Raw genomic sequence first — 21,519 nt, 5'->3', positions numbered from 1 at the left:
TGGTCTTGATGTAGCTAATGCCATAATCTGTTATTTTTTCTTCAAAATGAGCATTGTTCTCTGTTTAAAAGTTCACCAAGACTATTGTTCAGTAAATACAACATTTATGCATATTGAGACCATGAAGCAGAAAGGAAGAATTTGCAACAAAATGAAAGAGTCCACACATAAAAAGTGTAAAATCACATTTCCTACTGGTTTTGGCAGACAAAATAGCTTCAGAGAAATTTTCACTGTTTTAGAATATGACAAAGGCATATGTTGCCTGTTCTTATACATACACATGACAGTTATTTGAGTCATTTTCCCATCAAGACAAGAAGGGGGTACATTTTGCTTAGGTAATGTTATATTTCAGTTGAGCAGAAATTCAGCACTTACAAGCTACATAAATCAGTGTAAAATACCTCTATTCTTTTGTCAGAGAAGTTATAATATTCCCTTGTACAGTACAAAAAGGTGGTCTCCTTTTTTAATTTTTTTTTTAACTCAGATCTTGTATGCAGTTTAGTATTTTGTATACCTTGTGCTGTGATTACTTTTAATTTAGATTGGGTTTGAAGCTGAATTATTTGGATAGTCTGCCCAAAAGAGAGAATCTTCACTAAGAACAGAACCAGTTTTGCTTCGTATATCGGATGCCAGTACCTTCTATAACAGTAGAATAGAATGATTTGGCCCCTTCTCTGGAAGAATGTATAGTAGGCATATCAGAAAGGCCAGAAGTAAATATATTATTGTGTCTGAAGATCTGAAGTCCTCCTCAAACCTTTTGAAACTTCACTTATTTGAGATTCTGATGCAAAAATCAATTTTCTCAGCGCCTCCATGCTAAGCCTAGCATGGAGGCATGCAAAGTTCAACAGGCATGCGAAGTCTGTGAGTGTTGGAAGGCATCTTTTCCAGTCTCATTCTGGGCTGACCCAAAGCATCTGGTACTTTCATTATCTCCCCTATTGACAAGCCCTGTGGAGCCACCTTTCAGTCTCAAAGATCCTGACACAAAGGGTTGATTGCAAACTGTCATAAAGGATTTCCCCTTTGCCTCATGCAATTCCTTGTTTGAGTGGGAGACTAGAGGACACCAAAACAAAGTAGCACAGTGAAAGCCATTACTCTCTGGATCCTTCAGAGAATGTCTGGTCAACGTGTTCACCCCTTGTTATGACTTTCGGAGAAGTATGCTAGAACTTTCCTGACCTCAAGTCAGCAAGTATCATTCAAGCTTCCCAGAAAAGAAATGGTCTGAACAGCCTATAGCTCTTCCATTTTGTATAATGAAACTGGAGATGTTCAGGAAGCAGCTATTTACTTCTCATAAAATCCTGCTATTCCTTTTGGGAGTCTGGTATTAGAAACACAACCTGCAGTATAATCAACAGCAGTATTTTCTAGTTAGCCCTATGACTGGTCATAAAATCATAGAATCATAGAATACCCTGAGTTGGAAGGGACCCACAAGGATCATCGAGTCCAACTCCTGTCCCTGTGTAGGACAACCCCAAAAATCTCACCATATGTCTGAGGGCGTTGTCCAAATGCTTCTTGAATGCTGTCAGGCTTGGCACCGTGACTGCCTCCGGGGGCAGCTTGTTCCAGTGCTCCACTACCCTTTGGATGAAGAACCTTTTCCTAATGTCCAACCTGAACCTCCCCTGGCATATCTTCCTGCCATTCCCTTGGGTTCTGTCATTGGTCATCAGGGAGAAGACATGAGCGCCTGCCCCTCCTCCTTCCCTTGTGAGGAAGCTGTAGACTGCGATGAGGTCTCCCCTCAGTCTCCTCCAGGCTGAACAGACCAAGTGACTTCAGCCGCTCCTCGTACGACTTCCCCTCTAAACCCTTCACCACTTGAGCTACGTTTAGTGTTTTCAGTTTTGCATGAATATCAGAGTAACCAATTAATACATACCGAAGATATGTGGGCAATGGTCATGGAAAGACATTGTGCTTTGGGAAAACAAGAAACATGAACAACAAATCTGTTTAGGTCCATCTAAAATTTAAATGTTTTGTTTTCTTCCCAGGAAAGAGTTAATGATTGTCAGTGTTAGGACAATTTTAAGTAAATGTGAAAATTATCATCTAGATTTCTAGAGAGACAAGATAGTGCTGCCTCTCTTACCTTATAGCTACAGCTAATGACTGAGATAGGCAACTGATACTCAAGGCCTGCCTGTGAGTTAAATGAGGGAGAATTTAAACTTTGGTTTTACACATTACAAGTGAACATCTTTACAAGTAATTTATTTGAGTATTTGCTTCTCTTGGAGAGAGCAGGGGGTCAAAAAGGACATCTTTCTGTTTGACTATTTGGAGTTAATTGTGAATCCTATTGTGAATCTGATGGGATAGTTGAAATATTTCCTTTGTAAATATAAATTATTTTGCACTACCATTTTTATGCCCAAACTCTTGCTGAATTGGAATAGCTTAGGTATTTTAAGCTGAATGTTATGATGAATAAATTAGATTAAAAAAAGATGGGAATAAAAACCTCCTACTGGTAAACAGCTCAGATTACCTGAAATAATGGATAAGTCTGTGAGCAAATTTCTTAGCACAGCATTAGACAGGCCCAATTTGTTCTTCAAATGTAAGGTAAATGTCAATTTCAACACATACACAGTGTTTAAGCAGGAACCTAGCAAAATACAGTTCTGTAGATTCAAATTGCAACAAGATTTCAGTTTTTTAATATTTTATCAAAAGTAAAAGGAAAAGTGATGTGACAACTGGACTTGTGAGTTGTTCAAAGATGTCGAATAGCACAGGGCATGCTTTGCTTGTAAATTTCCTTACTTCTCCTCAGGAGACTACAAAAAAAATAAAAAAAAATTGTTACTAATTGTGACCCCTGGTAATAATAATCCTTAGTACAGTACGTGTCTTTTCTGTCTAAAATAGCTCAATGTTGAAAATAGTGTTGTTTTTTCACCTCCGTGAATCACCGTACAGAAGAGTAAGCTCTTTTTCTTTTATGTCCCAGTAACCGATTCTTTAATTCAGAGATGTTATGAGAAGAAGAAGAAAAAAAATGAAAGTAAAAAAAATGCTTTGTCTATGGTTGAAATGTCAGCTTTTTCTGATTACATGAATGGATTATTCTCGTATTTCTAGAAAAAAAAAAGTATTGGTAATGTCTGATTGAATAACTACATAAAAGAAAGAAAACAAGACTTTAGACCTTGTGTTATTCATCGTGTGTTTTCTTAGAGAAATTAATCTTTCTATAAAACCTAACCCAGTCATTGTCAGTATAAACTTAAGTTAATTTTCCAAAAAGGCATCATAGTTACAGTTTGCAATCCTATTGTAAACTTGTTTAATCTTGGAATATATATGCTGCAGAGCAATGCAAATTACTAAATATTTCCCTCCTCATAACAGAAATACATCATAAATTAATGAACGACATTTGAGTTACAATTTACTAAACTTATGTTTCTTTATGAATTGATTTAATTGAGTATTATACTTAGCTCTTTTTTTTTATAGTAATAGATTTATCAGGCTATAGTAAATTTCCATGCCTTTAAAATTTTAATTTTTACATTCAGGAAAAGGAGACAGAGAAAGCAAAATACAAAAAATTCTCATACTATTAGAGTTAAGAGAATGAATTAATTGTCCTTCAATACACAGAGGAGAAATGAAAGAAATATATAGCATATATAAATAATGACCAGCTATTTTTCTTATACATCATCAGTCAAATTTACTGTAGATTTTACCTACAAAATACACACTGACATTGACAAATCACACATTGGGTTCCTCATATTTCTTGTCTTCAGTACGGCTTTTCCATTCTTTGCGGTGATAGGAAATACCAGTTTAGTCTTGGTCAAAGGCTTGAATACTTGTACTGAGATCTGTTCAGGCAGACTGTCAGGTCCACACAAAACGATACTGGTCACAGTGGAATTCTGCCATGCCATAATGTCGTAATAATTTCAATTCTAAAAAAAAATTCCACGCGTATGCAACTTCTTTTAGTATTATGCCTGTGTTCAGAGACTGTTGGAAACTTAGTGGTGGTATATATATATCTGTACAAACTATTTGCTTTGCTCAGTATGATAATAAGTATTAAACTACCTGTCCTTTATGAATTGGCTGAAGCCAGAAATTTGTAATCCAGTAGATATTGAGGTGTCTGTTATCAAGAATAAGTGCTTTTGCTCAACGCAGAAGCACATTTGAAAGATAGCAATGTGAAACTTGAAATCTGTCCTATGGCTGCCTGGAACTGAACTGGTATTTTTTAAAGGCTTTTCAGTAATTAGAACTAACAGGCAATATATGGAAAAAATAACTTCTCGCATGAAATTCTTGATGGACTGTCTATGAAAAGTAGTCAGTTACTTCAGTGAGACTGAAGAAACCAACTCAAAATAGTTGTGGTCCTGTAAATGGCTTCCAGTATATACATTGCTTAATTCTATATCTGCTAATGGAACTTTGTTACTTGTGTACTTTTAAGTTAAATATCCTTTTAATCCCCTCTGCTACATAACTATCTGACACTGGAAGAGTTGAGAGTTGGGTGTGTCATGTTTATCCTATATCTTGCATAAGACAGTGTAATAGCATGCTAGTGTAGGGTTAAAATAAATATATCAAGTCAGTAAAATTAGTTGACAATACTCTGAAAACCAGCTGAACTCAGGAGATGAAATTTTCACATGTGTAAATAGCAAGCTAGGAATGGGACTCCTAAGAAAGGAAGTATCCATGCTCTGTGATGTATGAGTCAGACCCCCAGCTTCTTCCTTCTTAGTAGAGAGGTAGGATTCCTAGTAGACATCTATTGATTTGAATAACAGAGCAATGCTGAAGTGTCAGTGGTGCTTCTGGTGGATGGTACAGCTGGGGATGTGCCTTCTGTTGGGTTTTATTGGAACATTAGGCTCTGTTGCATTTTTCAGTTGAGGATTTAAGACCAGAGATGCCCAAAAGAATTTTAGTATCCCTATCACTGTCTATTAAACTTGTTAATTAAAGATATGAAGTCAATTTAATTTGGGATACATCAGTCTCTACCTTTTTCACTATTTAGCATTGATCACTAAAAATCAAAAGGTGATAAAATCCAGAGACTTTACATTATCATGGAAGAAGAATCTGAGGCTCATTCTAAAGCCTTAGTTTTTCCAAAACTGGTACTTTGCCCACAATTCTGTTGTAGAGAAAACCTGAATCCATCCTGCTTCATGTATATCCTTCTACTTACAAGGTATGGCAGTGGCTGCCAGAATAGCACAGAATATTATCCCTTTCCAGTAACATGAAAAAATGTGGTTTAAGGTAAATGGGAAAGACACAGTTAGCTTGCTAGCAGGCTAAAATGAAGCACAGAATGGCATTGATAAATCTTTTTTTCTGCCAACAGCCGCTCAACTATGAAAAAAAGAAATCATATACACTTAATATAGAAGGAGCAAATACTCACCTTGATTTCCGTTTTTCGCACTTGGGACCATTCAAAGATGTAACAATGCTGAAGATCATTGTTGGCGATGTGGATGAACCTCCGCTCTTCACTATGCCTTCCTATGTCATGGAAGTTTATGAAAATTCAAAGATCGGAACTGCTGTTGGCACAGTAACAGCACAAGATCCTGACGCTGCCAACAGTTTAGTGAGGTATAGTAAGTCCAAATTATAAGGGATTGAATTCCACCAGGTAAAGGGTTAATGAGATCTGGGATGTATGAAACTATGTCTTTTATTGTAGTACATAAAAGGAAACATAGGTCAGAACAGTGTCATGATCAGTCTGTATGGATTAGATTTAATAACGTAAATTTCAGCCTTTGTTGGTTTGCAGTAAAATTGCCATCTAGCCATAGGTTTGAGCAAAGATCTGTGTACACTAGTTCCTGTAACATCATCTCTCCAAACGGCCCGCTGAACAAGGCCAGTATTGTTACCACATCACATAAAATGGTGCACTTCACTGGCCTGCTGCCAATCAGTATCCTGTCACTAGTTATAAATTTCTTCAGGATCATAATGCTGGTTTTCCCCTGTTACGCCGGGATTGTTCTGGCCCCCTGCACACTTGCCACACTGTAGTTGTCCCAGGTGCTTGTGCAAGACAGGAACTGGTTTAGGTACTCCTTTCCTCACAGACATGCAGTATAATTTTTGCAAAATTGTGTTTGAGGAGGAAGCCATTATTTTGTAACATGCTTTGGTTTTAGTGGGGTATCAAAAGAATAGAATGGGTGTAATAATGCACCCCACTGATGTTGTTAGGGATATGTCGTGTCATCTCCAGTTGTGAGGTCTAGGGCAAAGAGAGGTGCTGAGAAGCAAGCACTTGCAGCGTCAGATACATAATTTGAAAACTAAATGAATATGTAACATACTAGGAAGGAAAGATTTTGATAGTCTTTTTAATGAAATTCATTCTTAAAGAAAATGTTCTCAAACAAAAAAAAAGAAGAAAAAAAAAAAAGAAGGATTTCTGTGTTGCTGATCTGTCCAGAATACTTCTTGTAATAACAGAACTTGCTTGGAAATAGGTCATGGTCTGAACTAAGGAACTGAATTCAAGCTGGAAATACCCCCACAGCAAGCTTGAAAAAGCATTGATGCCAAAAATATACATATGGATGTCAATTTGACGACTTCTAAATTTAAGAGCATTTGGATTTAACCTTGAACACTCTGGATTTGGGGTTTGAATTCATTACTGGTTTAAAGTTTTCAGTTACATGTTTTCAGCTATAATAGGATCCAATGACATTTTTTACTGGCTTCATTTGTGGGATGAGTTACTTTCTAAACTGACATGCAGTATAAGAATTTTGTGGAACAATACATGAATGTTTGTCTCAGAGATGGTAGTGGATTTAAAATATTTCAGAATAAAAATTCTTCGTGAAAACATATTTGATGCTATTCCTTTTTATGACATAATGGTATAGCTTTTGTGGAAATCATATGAGTATATACTTGGAAAACAGTTTTTCTTAAGCTAATTGGGCATTTTTAGTCTCCTGACTGAGTTGAAATTTGCTGGGTATGCGTAATAGTCTTGGTAAGATGAAACAATTTTTGTAAAACAATGAAAGCATCAGGTTTTTATGGTTCTCTTGTGCTAATAGTCTAAGATTCAAAATGTTTCGTGTCAGACAATCGATATATATGATTTCTGAGTGGCAAGTTATTGCCTTTGAAAAATTACCACTATGGTATTTGTGTCTAAATCGTAACATAAATAAGAAAATTTTGCTAAGAATAATTGTCAAGTGCCTGTAGCTTTAATTCTGTACTATAATTCTGAAACAGCAGTTAACACAGTCAGATAGATTAGCCATCATGGTAGTTTGGGAGGAGGAAGGGCAAGTGCAGATTTAACTAGTTCCTCCATAATTCAACCATCTGTGTCCCCTAAGAGTTTTGTCTAGAAAGGGGTAAGACAACTGTGGTAAAAGGGAAGCAGCAGCAGTTTGTACAAAGGCTAGGAAGGCCAGAAATAGATTTTCAGGGTGAAATGGGCAATAATTTGGCGATAGAGGGATTGGAAGGAAAAATATTTCCAAACATTTTGCTTTTTGTATTGGCCTTTTCTTCCAAACAGAAATTTGTTACCAGTGATTGAGGCCAGAATATTAAATATCCATATTATTCATATAATTGAGAAGAAATATCATCCTTACTTTTGTCTATCCTATTATTTCCCCCCATTCACATTTATTTTTGCATTGTTCCTTCCATCTCTCTATTTCAATGGGAAACAAAATAAAGTGCTAGCAAAACACACTGAATCATGAAGCTCCAAAAGGAGGCAGCCCTCAGTTACAGGTTGGAAGGTTTTGGCAAGGGCAGTAGTGGCACAGATATCCTTGACATATCATTATATTGTGACCGGGTCCACTCTCTAGCCAGGCTTTACCCGTCTTGGTCAAACTGACAGTGAATGTCGTTTGTGAGCGTGCGGGCTTTTTATAAAAACACTGATCCTTTAAGGCCTGGACTAACACGTAGGACTCTGAGGAGGCACCAGGCTGGGTTAGTGTGCCCTCAGGTTCTCCTTGAGCCTCCTCCTGCAGGAGGAGAACGGCTGCTCTGGGAATGGGCAACTTGAACCCCGCTTCCTAACCTCCCTTTGCACACCAGTACTGACACAGTGCAGAAGGGCTTTGTGTTTCAAGATTTGGCTGCAGCTTGGGAAACTATGGGTTGGAAGCGGCGCATGACCTGAGAAGCGGGCCGGGTTGGCCGGGCTGAGCTGCTGCTCCACTGGAGGCTGGGTCCTGCCCCACGCTCTGCTAACAGCGACAAGCAAAGGAGCAGCTTGGAGGAGGCCGTTTTTCTCAGAAGTGTGCACACAGTGCACTTACGTCCTTCAGTGCTGGTTTACAAGAAATGCCTTCACAGTTCGTCTGAAACCCTGATGAGTCTGAAAGATAGTCTGAGGGTAATGAGATCACGTCTCTCCTTCGTTTCCACACAATTCCTAGTTCATTCAATATAAAAATAGTGATTATAAAAATAAAACCAGCAAGATTCAATGTAACTTTCTTAGAAGGCACAGATCACACAGTCTCCAGGGAAGATAGCTGCAGATAAGACTTGCATAGCTGATCTATGTGGAGCAATGGAGTAATGGTTCCTCAGGCAAATGGCTCAGATACATCTCCAAATGCTGTAAATCTGCAGGACAAGCTATGGAGCAGCGATTTGCTTAACAGTTTTTCCTAATCCACTTGTGCGTCCTTTCCACTTTATGAGGAAGCTTGTTGCTGTGTGTGAGATTGATAAAGCATTAGGCGCACACAGTTGCAACCATGTCACTTTGCTGTCCGGCTGCTGAAAGAGATACAGTGCTGTGATTTGTTCACTGCGCAATTAAGTAACAGTTTATTTTGGTGGCAGGAACAATTCTTATAACCAGAATAATGGGTAGAGGAGTACTTAGAGTAATTAACAATGCTGAAAGGAAATCTTTTTAAAAAATAGTTATTTGTACTAAACCCAAAAAATAAATAACAACCTCTATTGTTATCAGTAGAAAGGGAACTGAAGGCTTTTTTATCCTTATTTCCTCACTGTAATTTCATCACAGTGATTTCAACTTGTTCCTGAGCTGAACAGTCTTCACAGTGCACTTACTTTGTGCCAGTGCTTGTACTAGTGTTTTACTTTTTCAACCCCAGCAAAAGAACCTCTGTAATAACAAATGTAGCTATTAAGTTTTCTTTTATTTGGACATTATCTGGTTGGCAATTTGGGCTGTTTTAAAGGATTTTTCTCTTTAAGTTGATTTTTTTTTCCTTCAAATAGGTAGAAATGCATTTTCAAGGAAACTTAGAAATGCTATGTTTTGAAATAAAAGTTTACTATTGTATTGAAATATGAGAAGCAAACATAATCATAGCATAAAAAAGAAAGATATTAAAAATCCATTGTGTATAAATTTAAAGATAAAGATTTTGGAGTGGTTTGAAAAGCAGCTATTTACTTAAAAAATTGCATCCTAAATCAATGGAAAACATCCTAAATTGTAATTCATTCATAGGGGTTACTGCCTTATTGGAACATTTGTGAGAAACTGAACACTTGCATTACATTGTGTCAAGTAGTCTGCTTCCATACCAAAATCTTTTGTTGCTTGAAAAGATCAGGGTTAAGTTATGTCTTATAATAATATCTGGTGTGCAAGTGGGTCTTGAAGGTTTCCCACACAATATGAAAGAAAGCATGACTATTACATGCTCTAATTAAAATTTTATTTTAGTATATTATTCATTTTAAGTCTTTCCATACTTACTTAGAAATTATCTATTTTCTTCCTGAACCCATACACAGAAGACTTCCGTGGGGATTAGGGGTGAAAACAGCTTTTAATTGGCAAGTTGCATATGTGTACTGGGAGCAGCCCTAGGCTGCTAGTACTGCCTCAGGGCTGCAGTAGTGCCTGTTGAAACCCTGCCATCTTCCTGTAGGTGATTCTTGGGTGCTGAGTCCGTCTAGCCACAAATTCCCAATGATCCTTGGAGCTTTCTGGCTGCATCTGGTCTGTTTTCAGTGGAGTGGTTTTCAGAAAAATAATGTTGTTGCTGTTCCCCAAGCCCCCTCCAAGCTAGTGATTCAGAAAAGAGCAAAGGCATAGTTTTAAGAACATGATATCTTCTGAAACTCCGGTATAATAGTGAAAATAGTTGCATGACATGGGCAAGTTCCCTGATATTAAATTGATCCCAGTTTGATACTGTCTAATAAGGAACTGAAAGTCTTTATTAACACTGTACCCTGGTAAGAGTAGTTTTTGAGAAATAAGTCATGCTATTATAGAAATTTAGCCTGCATACAGCATAAAGTCAGCTCACTCCTTTTGCTGCTGCTGTGCAATCTTTGTCATGCAGTGGCACACGAGGCAAATCACTGTTTTGAGCACTAGTGACAGGGCCTCTGTCCCCTCTCGTCATTTGTTACTCCGACTTACTATGTTTGACTTAGGTTGTTTGTATTTCTGGGCAAGAATGATCTCTTCCCAGATATTTAACAGAAGACTCCTGGCAAATGGGGTATGGCTACTGATCAGCACTCTGAGTGTAATGGTAGTGTCAAACAATAAGAAATGGAAGCACCTTCCCTTTTCAGAATGATGTTTATCATGGCTTGGTTAAAAATAACCTTATATTTTGTTGGATCCTTGGAAGGTTGATTAGGTTTTGTTACATTAATACATTGGAATTCAAATCATTTTTGTGTTGGACCCTAAGCAGTCTGTAATCTACCTCACTACAATGAATTTTATTCGCTAAAACTGAAATTGATTACCTATAGGAAACTGAGGTAGTCTTAGTGACTTCTTGATGTCACTAGCAAATGAACTTCTTTCTTCACTGTGCTTTTGACACTACTGCTAAAAAAGCAGTAAAACACGGAAGAAATACATATGAAACATAAAGAGGCACATGGTTGTCTTTTATAGATAAAAACAAAGTAGCAAACAAAAATAACCAAAGAAAGTCAGGAAAAGCTTTTTCTTTTCTTTTCTTTTCTTTTTTTTTTTCTTTTTTTTTGTGTGAATATCAGACTGTTCATTTTGTGCTAAGTTAGTGAAGAATACAAGCACAGTCCCAGCCCTGATTCTGGCTTCTCACTTTTCTAATGGTCTTATGGTATTGCCTTATAATGGATGATGTATCATAATGGTTATGATATATGTACATACTAATGAGTACAAAAATGTGCTTTCCAACACCACACCTGGTATTTCTAAGCTATAATGAATTCAAAGTTGCCTTACCCTAGTTTGATTTAAATTGGCAGCCTTCTTTTCCTTTCTTTCAGATAGAATACTGAAAAATTAATGAATGACAGGTACATAGGATTATAACAATTAATGTGGTGTAGGAAATTGTTCTTCAATTCCTGCATCAGGCAGAGAAACTTATTTTAACTTTTGCTGCATTGATAGACATAAGTTCAGTACTTTCTGACATCAGCCTTTAGAAAGTCTTGTTAATTTTCAGTAAATGGTATTTTAAGAGAAATGCTCATATGTAGATGAAAGAACATACCCATGGAGTTTCATGTATTCCTATTATTATTTCTGAGAGCCTTAAAGACAAAGTGTTGCAGAGGATTCTGGTCATAGACTATTTTTCTGATGTAAAGTTTATATTTACTAGAGGTGGAGTAAAACCTGAACTTTTTATTCAAACTCAGTCACTCAAATTTTGGTCATACAGTATCAGCATATTAAGACAAGGGAGGTGCAGGAGAGACCTGTGCCAGGGGATCAGGATGGGGGGGTGAAAATGAAAATTGTATTTTTAGGTTTTTTTTTTCTTCCTGTCCTCTGAGATCAGTATCAGTTTCTATGCCACTCCCCTCTACTGTCAGCAGGGAGAGGGGATGAGATTGATCCTCTGCCAGAAAATATAAAAGCCTCTTCACCTAGTTGTATTCGTTTGTCTTACTTGCTCTTGGAATATCATATAAGTGGAGTAAGGTCAGTTTGCTTTCTGCTGTTCTATGCGCAGGATGCTTTGTTAGCTGTGCTGAGGGCAGCCTGCTGAGATCAGTGCCGTCATGTAGAGTGACAGTCCCTCCCTCACATGCCTGATGGGGGAACATCCCCCCTCGGATCCTGCCAGCCCTGCACTCGTGGAGGCAAAGGCAGATATCTGTCCTCCACTCTGCTCAGACCCTCAAAGCATGACACTGTCATAACCCTGTGATCAACACCTACAGAGACGCACTATCTTTCCAGGATATGTGAATGGCTCACAGTTAGTTACCAGAGAGGAGCTGTGTCCTTCTCCTCCATCTCACCTCCTTCATTCGTTTGCTCTCTCTATTCCTCCAGTATTATTCTTCTCCAAGATTGTCAGTAAATCAAAACAGAAAAATAACACCCTATTTTGAATGGCTGGAGGCAGAGGGGAATTTTTCTTCCATTTCTTTGATTCTTTGTGTGTCTTCACAGGGAGGAACCGTTTTAAAACATTTCTTTATAGTGTTGAGGTGGGAGATCTGTTGCTGATTTGTTCCCTGAGGCCTCAAATTATTTTTGATTCTTGTCAAGCTGTGTGTCCCAGACCTCCCACTAAAAAAATGTCTGTCTCTCTGTACAGGAACTGGTAAGCTATTCTGACAGCTGTTCTGACTAGGAAGCATCCAGCTCGGGATGGTGGTCAAAATCTCACAGCAACCAGAACCACCTCCATCCCTCACTTAGAGCTGTGAGAGAAAAAACTGCCAGATCCTCTTTATATGGTGACTTTGAGAGCCTGATTTTTCATGCCAGGACATCATATTTATGTTTCTATAATTTCCACTGACTTCAGAATGCCTCCAGTATTTAAAATTCTTTTATGGTTTTAGGAGTTGGCCTTCATATCTGAACATCTCTGTAGTGTAGTCTTTTGATAGCACCACTCAACTCCAATAAATGGATAAATAAATCTATCAATTTTTGTTTTATTTGGCTTAGTCTTTAGTATGAGGAGAATAAAAAAAGATAATATGTAAGCAGAATACCATTATTTAGCTGGTAAACCTTTTAGGAACAAAAAGTGATTCTCATATAACACTGACTGCACTTTACTTCTTAGCAGCATTGGAATCTGAATGTTAATCTCTCTGAATAAAAAGCAACTTCGATATAGCAGTTCTGCCATCAACACACCTACTTGAAATGCATTTGGACATTTGGACAATTGTAATCCTCTGAAGAGATTCATAAAGTCAAGAGAAGACAAACCTTTATCTTGGTTTGACTTCTGAATTAGGCCTCTAAGGGTGTAGGCTTTTCTTAGCCTACATTTACTGGCAGAATTAGCTAGAAAAGATGTTTAGTGGTTAACACATGCAGACAGAAATCGTCAGCTAGAAAAGATGGGTGTACAGAAATGACTCATTTCCTTCAAATGAACAGCATTCCCATTTTCCAGTGTCCAAGATGAGCAGTGTGCCAGCAGTACATAGGGAATGGGAATGACAGCAGGAGCAGGAACCCAGCTTCTGCATGAAATGCAGACCAGCAGTGGCTGCCTCTCAGAGGCTTTGCTGGGAGTCAGCAGTCCACTGCTTGCAACTCCCCCATGCCTCCCAGAATCTGCGACCCCACATCTTCAGGACAAGGAGAGGGAAGGCTGCCACTTCTGCTGTGCTGAGATTTCGGTATGAGAGGTGAGCCAGGAGTCCCATACGGGAGACAGCAAGGGACTGCTGATCAGCTGATGGATGGCAGCTGGCAGCCAGCACCAGAGCTAACTCAGTGGGAACAGCATATCAAACCGAGTTCCTGCAAGCGCTCTGAGAGGAACAGTATTTTCCTCAAAGTTATGCTGTGCCTGTCTGAAAAAAAAGCAAAGGAATGGTAAACAGAGAGATTACTTTTTCTCCAAGCTCTCTTCAAATGTATTTCATTTTCACAACTGGAAAGCACAGTTGAAGGCTGTAGTTCTCAGTAGTAGTCTTCTGCTGAGGAGCTCTGGAACATCTAATGTCTCCTTAATCTACCAGACACGCTGCAAGGAAAAAATTGGTTACCTGCTGTTCTGGCAGCCGACTTCTGACTCACATGTCACGATTGCTTTTCTCTCCTGGAGAAGTTTGTTTGAACCATGAGGAAATAGATTCGCCTTGGAAGAGAGGCAGTGTAGTGCAAGACAGTCACGGCAACAGAATATTTCCCCACTCCCTCACTTGGCTTCAAGGGGATGCTGCTGGTTCCCAGGCTCATGAGGAGTGCTGCTGTCAGGAGGCAGTGAAGATGAAAGGCATGCACCAGAGTCGTGTTCCACCATGGGCCGCTTTCTCTTGCTCTCCAGCTGGCCAGGCACAGAGAGTTGCAACTGATCAGTTCTCTCACTGTTCATCCTGGTATGCCTCCCTCCTTCACCTTGTGCAGTTGTTGCTTACACTTTTTTTCCTAAGGTATTTTTTAAAAGAAAGAAAAAAATCTCTGTACTTTGAGTCTAAGCATCTCTTTCTGAGAAAAGTTTCTTTGCTTAAATTTTTAACTGAACAGGTTTCCTTATAATAGCATTTGATTTCTAATTTATAAGTCTTTAGATGGTGTGAGCAATTGCTTTGGCAGAGGATCTATCCTCTTCCCATGACCTTTTTTAAGTGCTTCCTTGCAACCAGTTTCACTTGTTATTAGAGAACTGGCTATTTACCTGTGTCTTAATATAACAGCCCAAAGAAGTACTGTGACCTGTGAATCCACGTCTGGCTGAAATGTGGCTTTGGAAGTTATTAGCAATAGCGGGTTTGTAGCCAGGGTGGAAATTTGTAACAGAGTTCTTGTTTGCAGTTGGTAAATAGGGTAATGAAAAACAATAGTGTTATGAAAAAAAATAGTGTAATGAAAGGATAAGCTAAAGACTTGATTAAAGACAAAAGAAAGAGAAGTTAAAAACTCAAAACTATTTAAGAACTCAAACTCAAGGCTCTTCCTTAAAACACAATAACTGGAGAGAGACATACTGGAATAGTAACAGACTATGCCACTTGTCTGTCAAGTGACAAACTGATGTTATTATTATCTTAAGACTGAATAACTTAGGGAGAAAGATTCTGAAAATGCTTATGGGTTTTAGCTTCAGAAGCCCTCCTAAAAGCTTTGGAAATCATTAATATTCCTAAACTCCTTTAGCACCTTTTAAAACTTTCTCCATTTTTAAGCATTCTCTGTATTATTAGAGCCTGACTACCTTAATACTGCAAACTGATTTATAGGTTTAGAGTGCCCTTACTGCCTAAGGCCCACCTTGCATATATATTTCTCTTTATTTCCTAATTCATGCAAATGCTTTTAGTCTTCAGTACAAATGGTGGGAGTATCTGTCGCCACTGAACCACTGCATCGCTAAAAGGCAGGAAGAGAGGAATGAAGTCACAGGAGCCAGGCGCTTGCTTTCGTCAGAAGCAGGAATAAGGACATGGATGAAAGCTGGGAATGCCCTTCTGTTGAGTGACTCCGCCTAATAAAAAGGTGGCACATGCTGCATTTCCCAGTGCTAGCAGGATTGAGTTTTGGTATTCAATTTCCTTCAGGTTCTCTTCAGATTGTATGACTAATAGGTTTTCTATATTCATGATCCTTTTTAATGTAGTTTCCTTAAGACTGGTTTCTGTTGTTGGTTTGGACGTGAACAGTTTATGGAGAGCTGTTTACCTAAGCATGTCTTGTTATTAAGTCTCTTTATTAACATGTGCCATGCAACTCAGATGTGCTGATTCAATGGTTAAAAGTATGCTAATTCACACAGCATTGTCAGGAGTAAATGTCTGTAAATAAATATCTGCAATGAATATTATAAATTAATTTTTTAAATTCATGCATTCTAAGTAAGAAGAAACCATCAATAGAATTAAGGTGAAAATTCACTCTTGAAGTAACTCTTTGAAATTCAAAACTTGCACTGTACCTTTTTGCAGTCTAGAAAAAGCATTGAAAAGCAGCTCAGTAGAGGTGGAGGGAAGGGTAGGAGGGGAAGGATATGACTAACTTTGCCACTATTACCTAGCGGAAAGTAAATTTTTTGCTAGGTGAAATACATTCAGAAGCCTAAATAAAGCATCGTTGTCTCTGGAGTATGGTATATTTATGGATATAGCTGGTCTCTATTCTCAACGTGTAGATAAATCAGTGGCTAATATTTATAAAAGCCTAAAATGTTAAGCACTTTGTAAATACAATGAAACTTGTTCTAAATGTCCTCTTACATGTGACAAAAATTAGTGGCTTTACTAAGGGAGATCCTTGTACAAAATATTTTAAAAGCACTTGGGAGCAGTGCTTTAGACTAGCATTCCTAGTACTTCTACTGTGTGGGAATATCTTCTGTAACTTGTTTTACTGAGACATTCATGAAGGCTGGGAACCACAGCAGTGCAAATGGCTGCTTTAGGTATGATACACAAGCAATTTCAAGGAAGAATCTGGAGTAATGGAGGATAACTGCACATTATAATAATGGGAAAGCATAAGAAAGGGCCACTCATTTATTTATGATCAAGAAAAATTCTGTCAAGCTGTGAATGTTTCAATATGTCTGTAACTATATGCAAAAGTTAGCACACAAAGGGGAAGCACTACTCTGGATAAATTAGAAACATTTTTCATTGTACTAATACCATTGGAAGTAAAAGTGTTAGTACAATAAATTACCTTGGGATCACTTTATTTCCATTAAGGACACAGAAAATACAATTGAAATTATTCATCTAATGCTGAGTTCTTTAAAATGAGAGCTTTGAGCTTCTGTAGAATACATTTAAATAACTGATTTAGAAAAAGGTGTTCCTATTTAAAAAAATAGCGCCATCTCTTACTATATGTCTATGAAAATGAAGTGTTAAGTAGTCACAATTCATAACAGAATCAATTCAGCTTTTCTACACAAGCTTCATATTTGGGACAGATATTTGTCTGTTTTGGTTGTGTACTTTAGTTACAGAGGGAGAGGTAATAATTCTTTCTAAGTCACACACATAAAAGCAACTGAGTATTCTTACTGCTTGAAGTTTTTTTCTCATTTAAGCCCAATTTGAAATTCTGTCTGTTTTTATGCTACTGTCAACTGACTCACAGAGTAGTCACTGTGCTTCATGTTGATAATAAGTAAAGAATGTCCACAGTAATAAATGTTTGCAGGGTGTGCTGGTTTTGGCTGGGATAGAGTTAATTTTCTTCCTAGTAGCTAGTATGGGGCTATAGTTTAGATTTGTGCTGGAAGCAGTGTTGATAATAGAGGGATGTTTTAGTTACTGCTGAGCAGTGCTTCCACAGAGTCAAGGCCTTTTCAGCTCCTCACACCACCCCACCAGCGAGTAGGCTGGGGGTGCACAAGAAGCTGGGAGGGGACACAGCGGGGACAGGTGACCTCAACTGGCCAAAGGGCTATCCTATACCATATGACATCATGGTCAGCATATAAAGCTGGGGGAAGAAGGAAGGGGGGGTCGTTTGGAGTAATAGCATTTGTCTTCCCAAGTAACTGTTATGCATGACGGAGCCCTGCTTTTCTGGAGATGGCTGAACGCCTGCCTGCCCATGGGAAGTAGTGAATGAATTCCTTATTTTGCTTTGCTTGTATACTCAGCTTTTGCTTTCCCTATTAAACTGTCTTTATCTCAACCTGTGAGTTTTCTCACTTTTACTCTTCCAATTCTCTCCCCCATCCCACCAGGGGGGAGTGAGTGAGCGACTGTGTTAAACCACGACACAGGGACAAGACTCTTGTATTATAAATTGGTTTGGATTTGCAGTACATATTCCATAAGAACAGGTCAGTGAAGCATTTTTTTTTTTAGCAAATAATTATTGTCATTATCAGGAGACCCCTAGAGTCAAGAAAAACAAGACTGTAGTAGGAGAGAAGGAATTAGATTTTATCATTGCATAGCTGCTTATAAGCTCTACCAGTGAAGGTTCCTGCTAAGGTCTCCAAGAGAACTGAGGGACAATTATGCTTCCTATGCTTCCTCTGTCAGCATTCCAGTTCATCATGTAAAAGATGTTTGTGTATATGTGCACTGCCCATCTTGCCCAACACAACCAAATTTCGTTATTTCTGCCTTAATAGTAGTGTAGTCAAGATGTTTCAACTACTTGTCATAGCTCAGGTTTCCTATAGTGCCAAACATAAGGTATAAGATGTGAGGGGATTTCTCCACCTGAAGCATGTATCTTCTGTACAAAGTTCAGATCTCAACACAACTCTGTGGCAAGCATGGCAGCTTTATGGACTTTTAGAGACTAATACCACGCTGTCTCCAAAGTTTTTGTAATTAGTAAAAGGTAAGGCTAACTGTATGCATAGGAGATACAACTTCTCCACTGATATTGGCACAATCTTTCAAAACATTTCCATGACAAATAACCACTTGGAGAACCTGAAAATCTGTGCTTCATGAAAGACTGAGACCTGTAGAGACAGTGGAAAAAACAATTGTTCTGAAATTGAAAAGCAAATCCTGACTCCCAAATAACGAGGTGTGGGTAGCCTGGACCAATACTGCCACATAAAATAATGCCAACAGGATAGTTCTGTGGTCCTTTTTTGTTTGTTTTGTAATGGGTCCTCAGAGGATTCTAATATTCCTCAAAAGCAACATAAATTTTCTTGTATAGCTGTAACATTCAGCGTGTCATGATCAGTGATTGATGAATGTTGGTCAAGAGCTTGCTTTTAATTCATCTCCTGAGTTTACTGAGCACTGAGAAGCATACCAGCTTTTGGAAGTGTGTCTGCAATGCCCACTGTGATTCAGCAATTAGAAATTCAGCGATTTTCTTTGTTCTTTTTCTGGCAACATCACTTGTTTTGATTTTTTCATCAAATTTGGGGCACACTGATTAAATAATGTCCTCTTAAAAAATATTTCCTGACTTAAATTTTTAAAAATGGTTGTCACATCCACTACATCAAGATCTTGCTAGTCTGCTTTCAGTATGGAGACAGTTTGAGCCTGTTACCTATTTGAAGAAACTTCAGCTGCCATCTTGCACATCCGAAGTGTCTTTATTGAGCACTTCTGGAGTATTTTAGAATTAGGTATTGTCAGATGTTGGTAGTTAATGAACTGCACATAGGTTCTGACTGTAGCTCAGATGGGAGACAGCGAGTTAAATCCTCATTCCAGAGAAACACAAAATGGGTGGGAACTGAGGTCTGCTCTCCCTCCAACAGCTCCCACAGTCATATGGAGCTGTTTCACTCTTAACGATGTCGAAAGGAAAGACAGAGAGCAGGCAAGGAGGAAAGATTTTTCTAGCCTAGTTTTGTCTGCTTTGATTTCCAGTGCCTGACGTGTTACAGTTCTTTAATTGCTGAAAATACTGGAAGAATGAAGAGAAAATCTTGAGTGACACAAGCCAAAATAGCATATTGTAAGGCAATGTAAAACACTTCTTGCAGGTGGGAGAGGTGGGTTCAGGTTCTCTCCAACAAGGAAGATCTAACCTAAGTCATCAAGTCCTAGCTGGCTTTTTCACTAAGTGTCCTATCCTTTGACCAGTTAAGGTGACTCACTCAAATTCCTGCCTCCTCCTCTAGTGCTTTATTTCCTTTGCTTTTTCACATGTCATATCTTACTTTAATATATCATTCAATGAAATGTTTGTTTGCTTGTTTGTTTTTCCTTTCTACAAATATTCTAAATAAGTACATTGTGAGAGAAATAAACTGAAGTTATTTTTAATTTTTTTGAGCTTGGCAGCCTTTATGTGCACCACTTTTTATTAGCTGGCAATTACACTTTTGGTGATGTAGAAATAAGAGCAATTGGATGGGACAAATAAATCATTTTGACCTATATATAGCTTCCATATGTTAAAAAATACACAGAATGAAAGCGGGGCTGACAAATTATGAGGAAAAACAATTATGGCATGTAAAAGACTTAGAATTTTTTTTGTTATTTTTTTCATCAAGCCTGAAGTTAATGAAGAAGGCTTGATAGGGGTCTGTAATTGCTTCATTTGTTAAAAGCTGTTCTAAATGATTCCGGCTTTGAGAAAAAAATGTCTTGTCAATCTCTTCTTTTGTGTTCCCTCCCTCTGCTTCCATTACCCACTTCAAGGCTTGTACTTTCTCTGCTAGGCAAAGTGCCCAGAAGCCAAGGGAGTTAAGCAGGGCTGCTTAGTTCTGCTTCTAGGCTAGTGTCAGTTGCAGCTCTGGAAATCAGCGATTTCTGCTACTAAACTCTGTAATGGTTATGTTCAAAACAGCTTATGTCATCATGTCATCAACTTCATGTCAGAGAGACATGCTTCAAAACAGGTACTGAGACAGCATACTGGTTTGCAGTGACAAGCAAATAAGCAGAAGAATAATATCTTAGTATCTTTCTGTTTTCTTTTCTGCCTTTCCGTTTTATGATTTTTTTAGTCAAAATATATGTGTATCTTACCTTTGATAAGATTGTATACTGCTGTGTAAAATATCACCTGTTAGCAATTTATATCTTTGTGACTCACAGTGGAAACCTTGTTACGTATCAAAAGAAACATAACATTAAGAAAGAAATGAAATATGGTGTTACTTTGGGTGCCTCCATAATATAGATTTTTTCTTAGGGTTTTTAAAAATTTCTATGATTTTAAAAGCTTGAAAGTAATATTCTTATGTAGCTTTCTGTTGTTTTGGATGATACATACTACAATGAGTATCTATTTATTGTTTTATTTCTTCATAGATATTTCATTGATCATAACACAGAAGAAGATAGGTATTTCACCATTGATGCTAGTACTGGGACCATTAAGACTGCCAAGATCTTTGACAGAGAGGAAACACCTTGGTACAACATCACAGTGGCTGCTTCTGAGATAGGTAAATAATATATTTGGCACATAGTATTAAAAAAAAATTAGAAAGGAAAATAATAATGTTCAGATTTTAAGAAACACTATCTTAAGATGTTGTATTCCTTTTAAAACCATGGGGTTTTTAGCCAGTTTGGATAAAGGAGAATTTTCTCTGTGTGTAAATTCCCTAATTCCACAGAACAAATAAACAAAACCCTACATGCCTATGTGATTGCAGCTATGTAAATCTACCATGTTTTTCTGTATGTGATAGAAGGCTGCCAGTTTACCCAGGAACAGTTCCAAGCATTCAATGTCCTAAAGTCAATAGCTTGTCCCATTTGTGTTTCATATTTCATATATCTTAGAAGATAGCACTATATAGTACTGAGAAATTCATCCTTTCTTCTTGTATCTGCTATTAACCTGTTTTCACAAATTGCATGTTAAATATGCCAATATTAATTTATATCTGACAGGTGCCTAGTATTTGCTGATTATCAGGGTATACCTCTGGCCTTTTAATAGGCAAATTGCCAAGTAAAGATACAATAAATACTTGCCTGTGCATTTGAAAGGCCTCAAAGTCTGATGAATTTCCATTGCCTCAAATAAGCCATGCAGCAGTCAAGAAATGTCTGAATGAGTAATCCCAGATAAATATTTTTACATGAGGCAGGGCCAGTTTAAAGAACATTTCAGTTAACCTTTTTTTTACAGGG

The 21,519-nt window shown here is 37.9% G+C and overlaps 1 protein-coding gene across 10 annotated transcripts in view; it reads left to right on the top strand.

Annotated features, from left to right (window-relative positions):
- The window catches only part of CDH18 (cadherin 18), a 565,378-nt gene that overhangs the window by 502,047 nt on the left and 41,812 nt on the right, over positions 1-21,519 (top strand). For all 10 annotated transcript variants that reach the window (XM_087761202.1, XM_087761183.1, XM_009469019.2 and 7 more), the window contains 2 exons: positions 5,396-5,649; positions 20,686-20,822. In XM_087761202.1, coding sequence (XP_087617328.1) covers positions 5,396-5,649; positions 20,686-20,822 — 391 coding nt within the window. The remainder of the gene's footprint in view (positions 1-5,395; positions 5,650-20,685; positions 20,823-21,519) is intronic.

This window comes from Nipponia nippon, unplaced genomic scaffold (genome assembly GCF_047370975.1).
Source record: "Nipponia nippon isolate SJK-2023a ecotype South Korea unplaced genomic scaffold, ASM4737097v1 scaffold_1, whole genome shotgun sequence".
Taxonomy (NCBI): domain Eukaryota; kingdom Metazoa; phylum Chordata; class Aves; order Pelecaniformes; family Threskiornithidae; genus Nipponia; species Nipponia nippon.
Note: the sequence above shows the minus strand (reverse complement) of the source record. Positions and strands in the feature narration are given on the sequence as shown.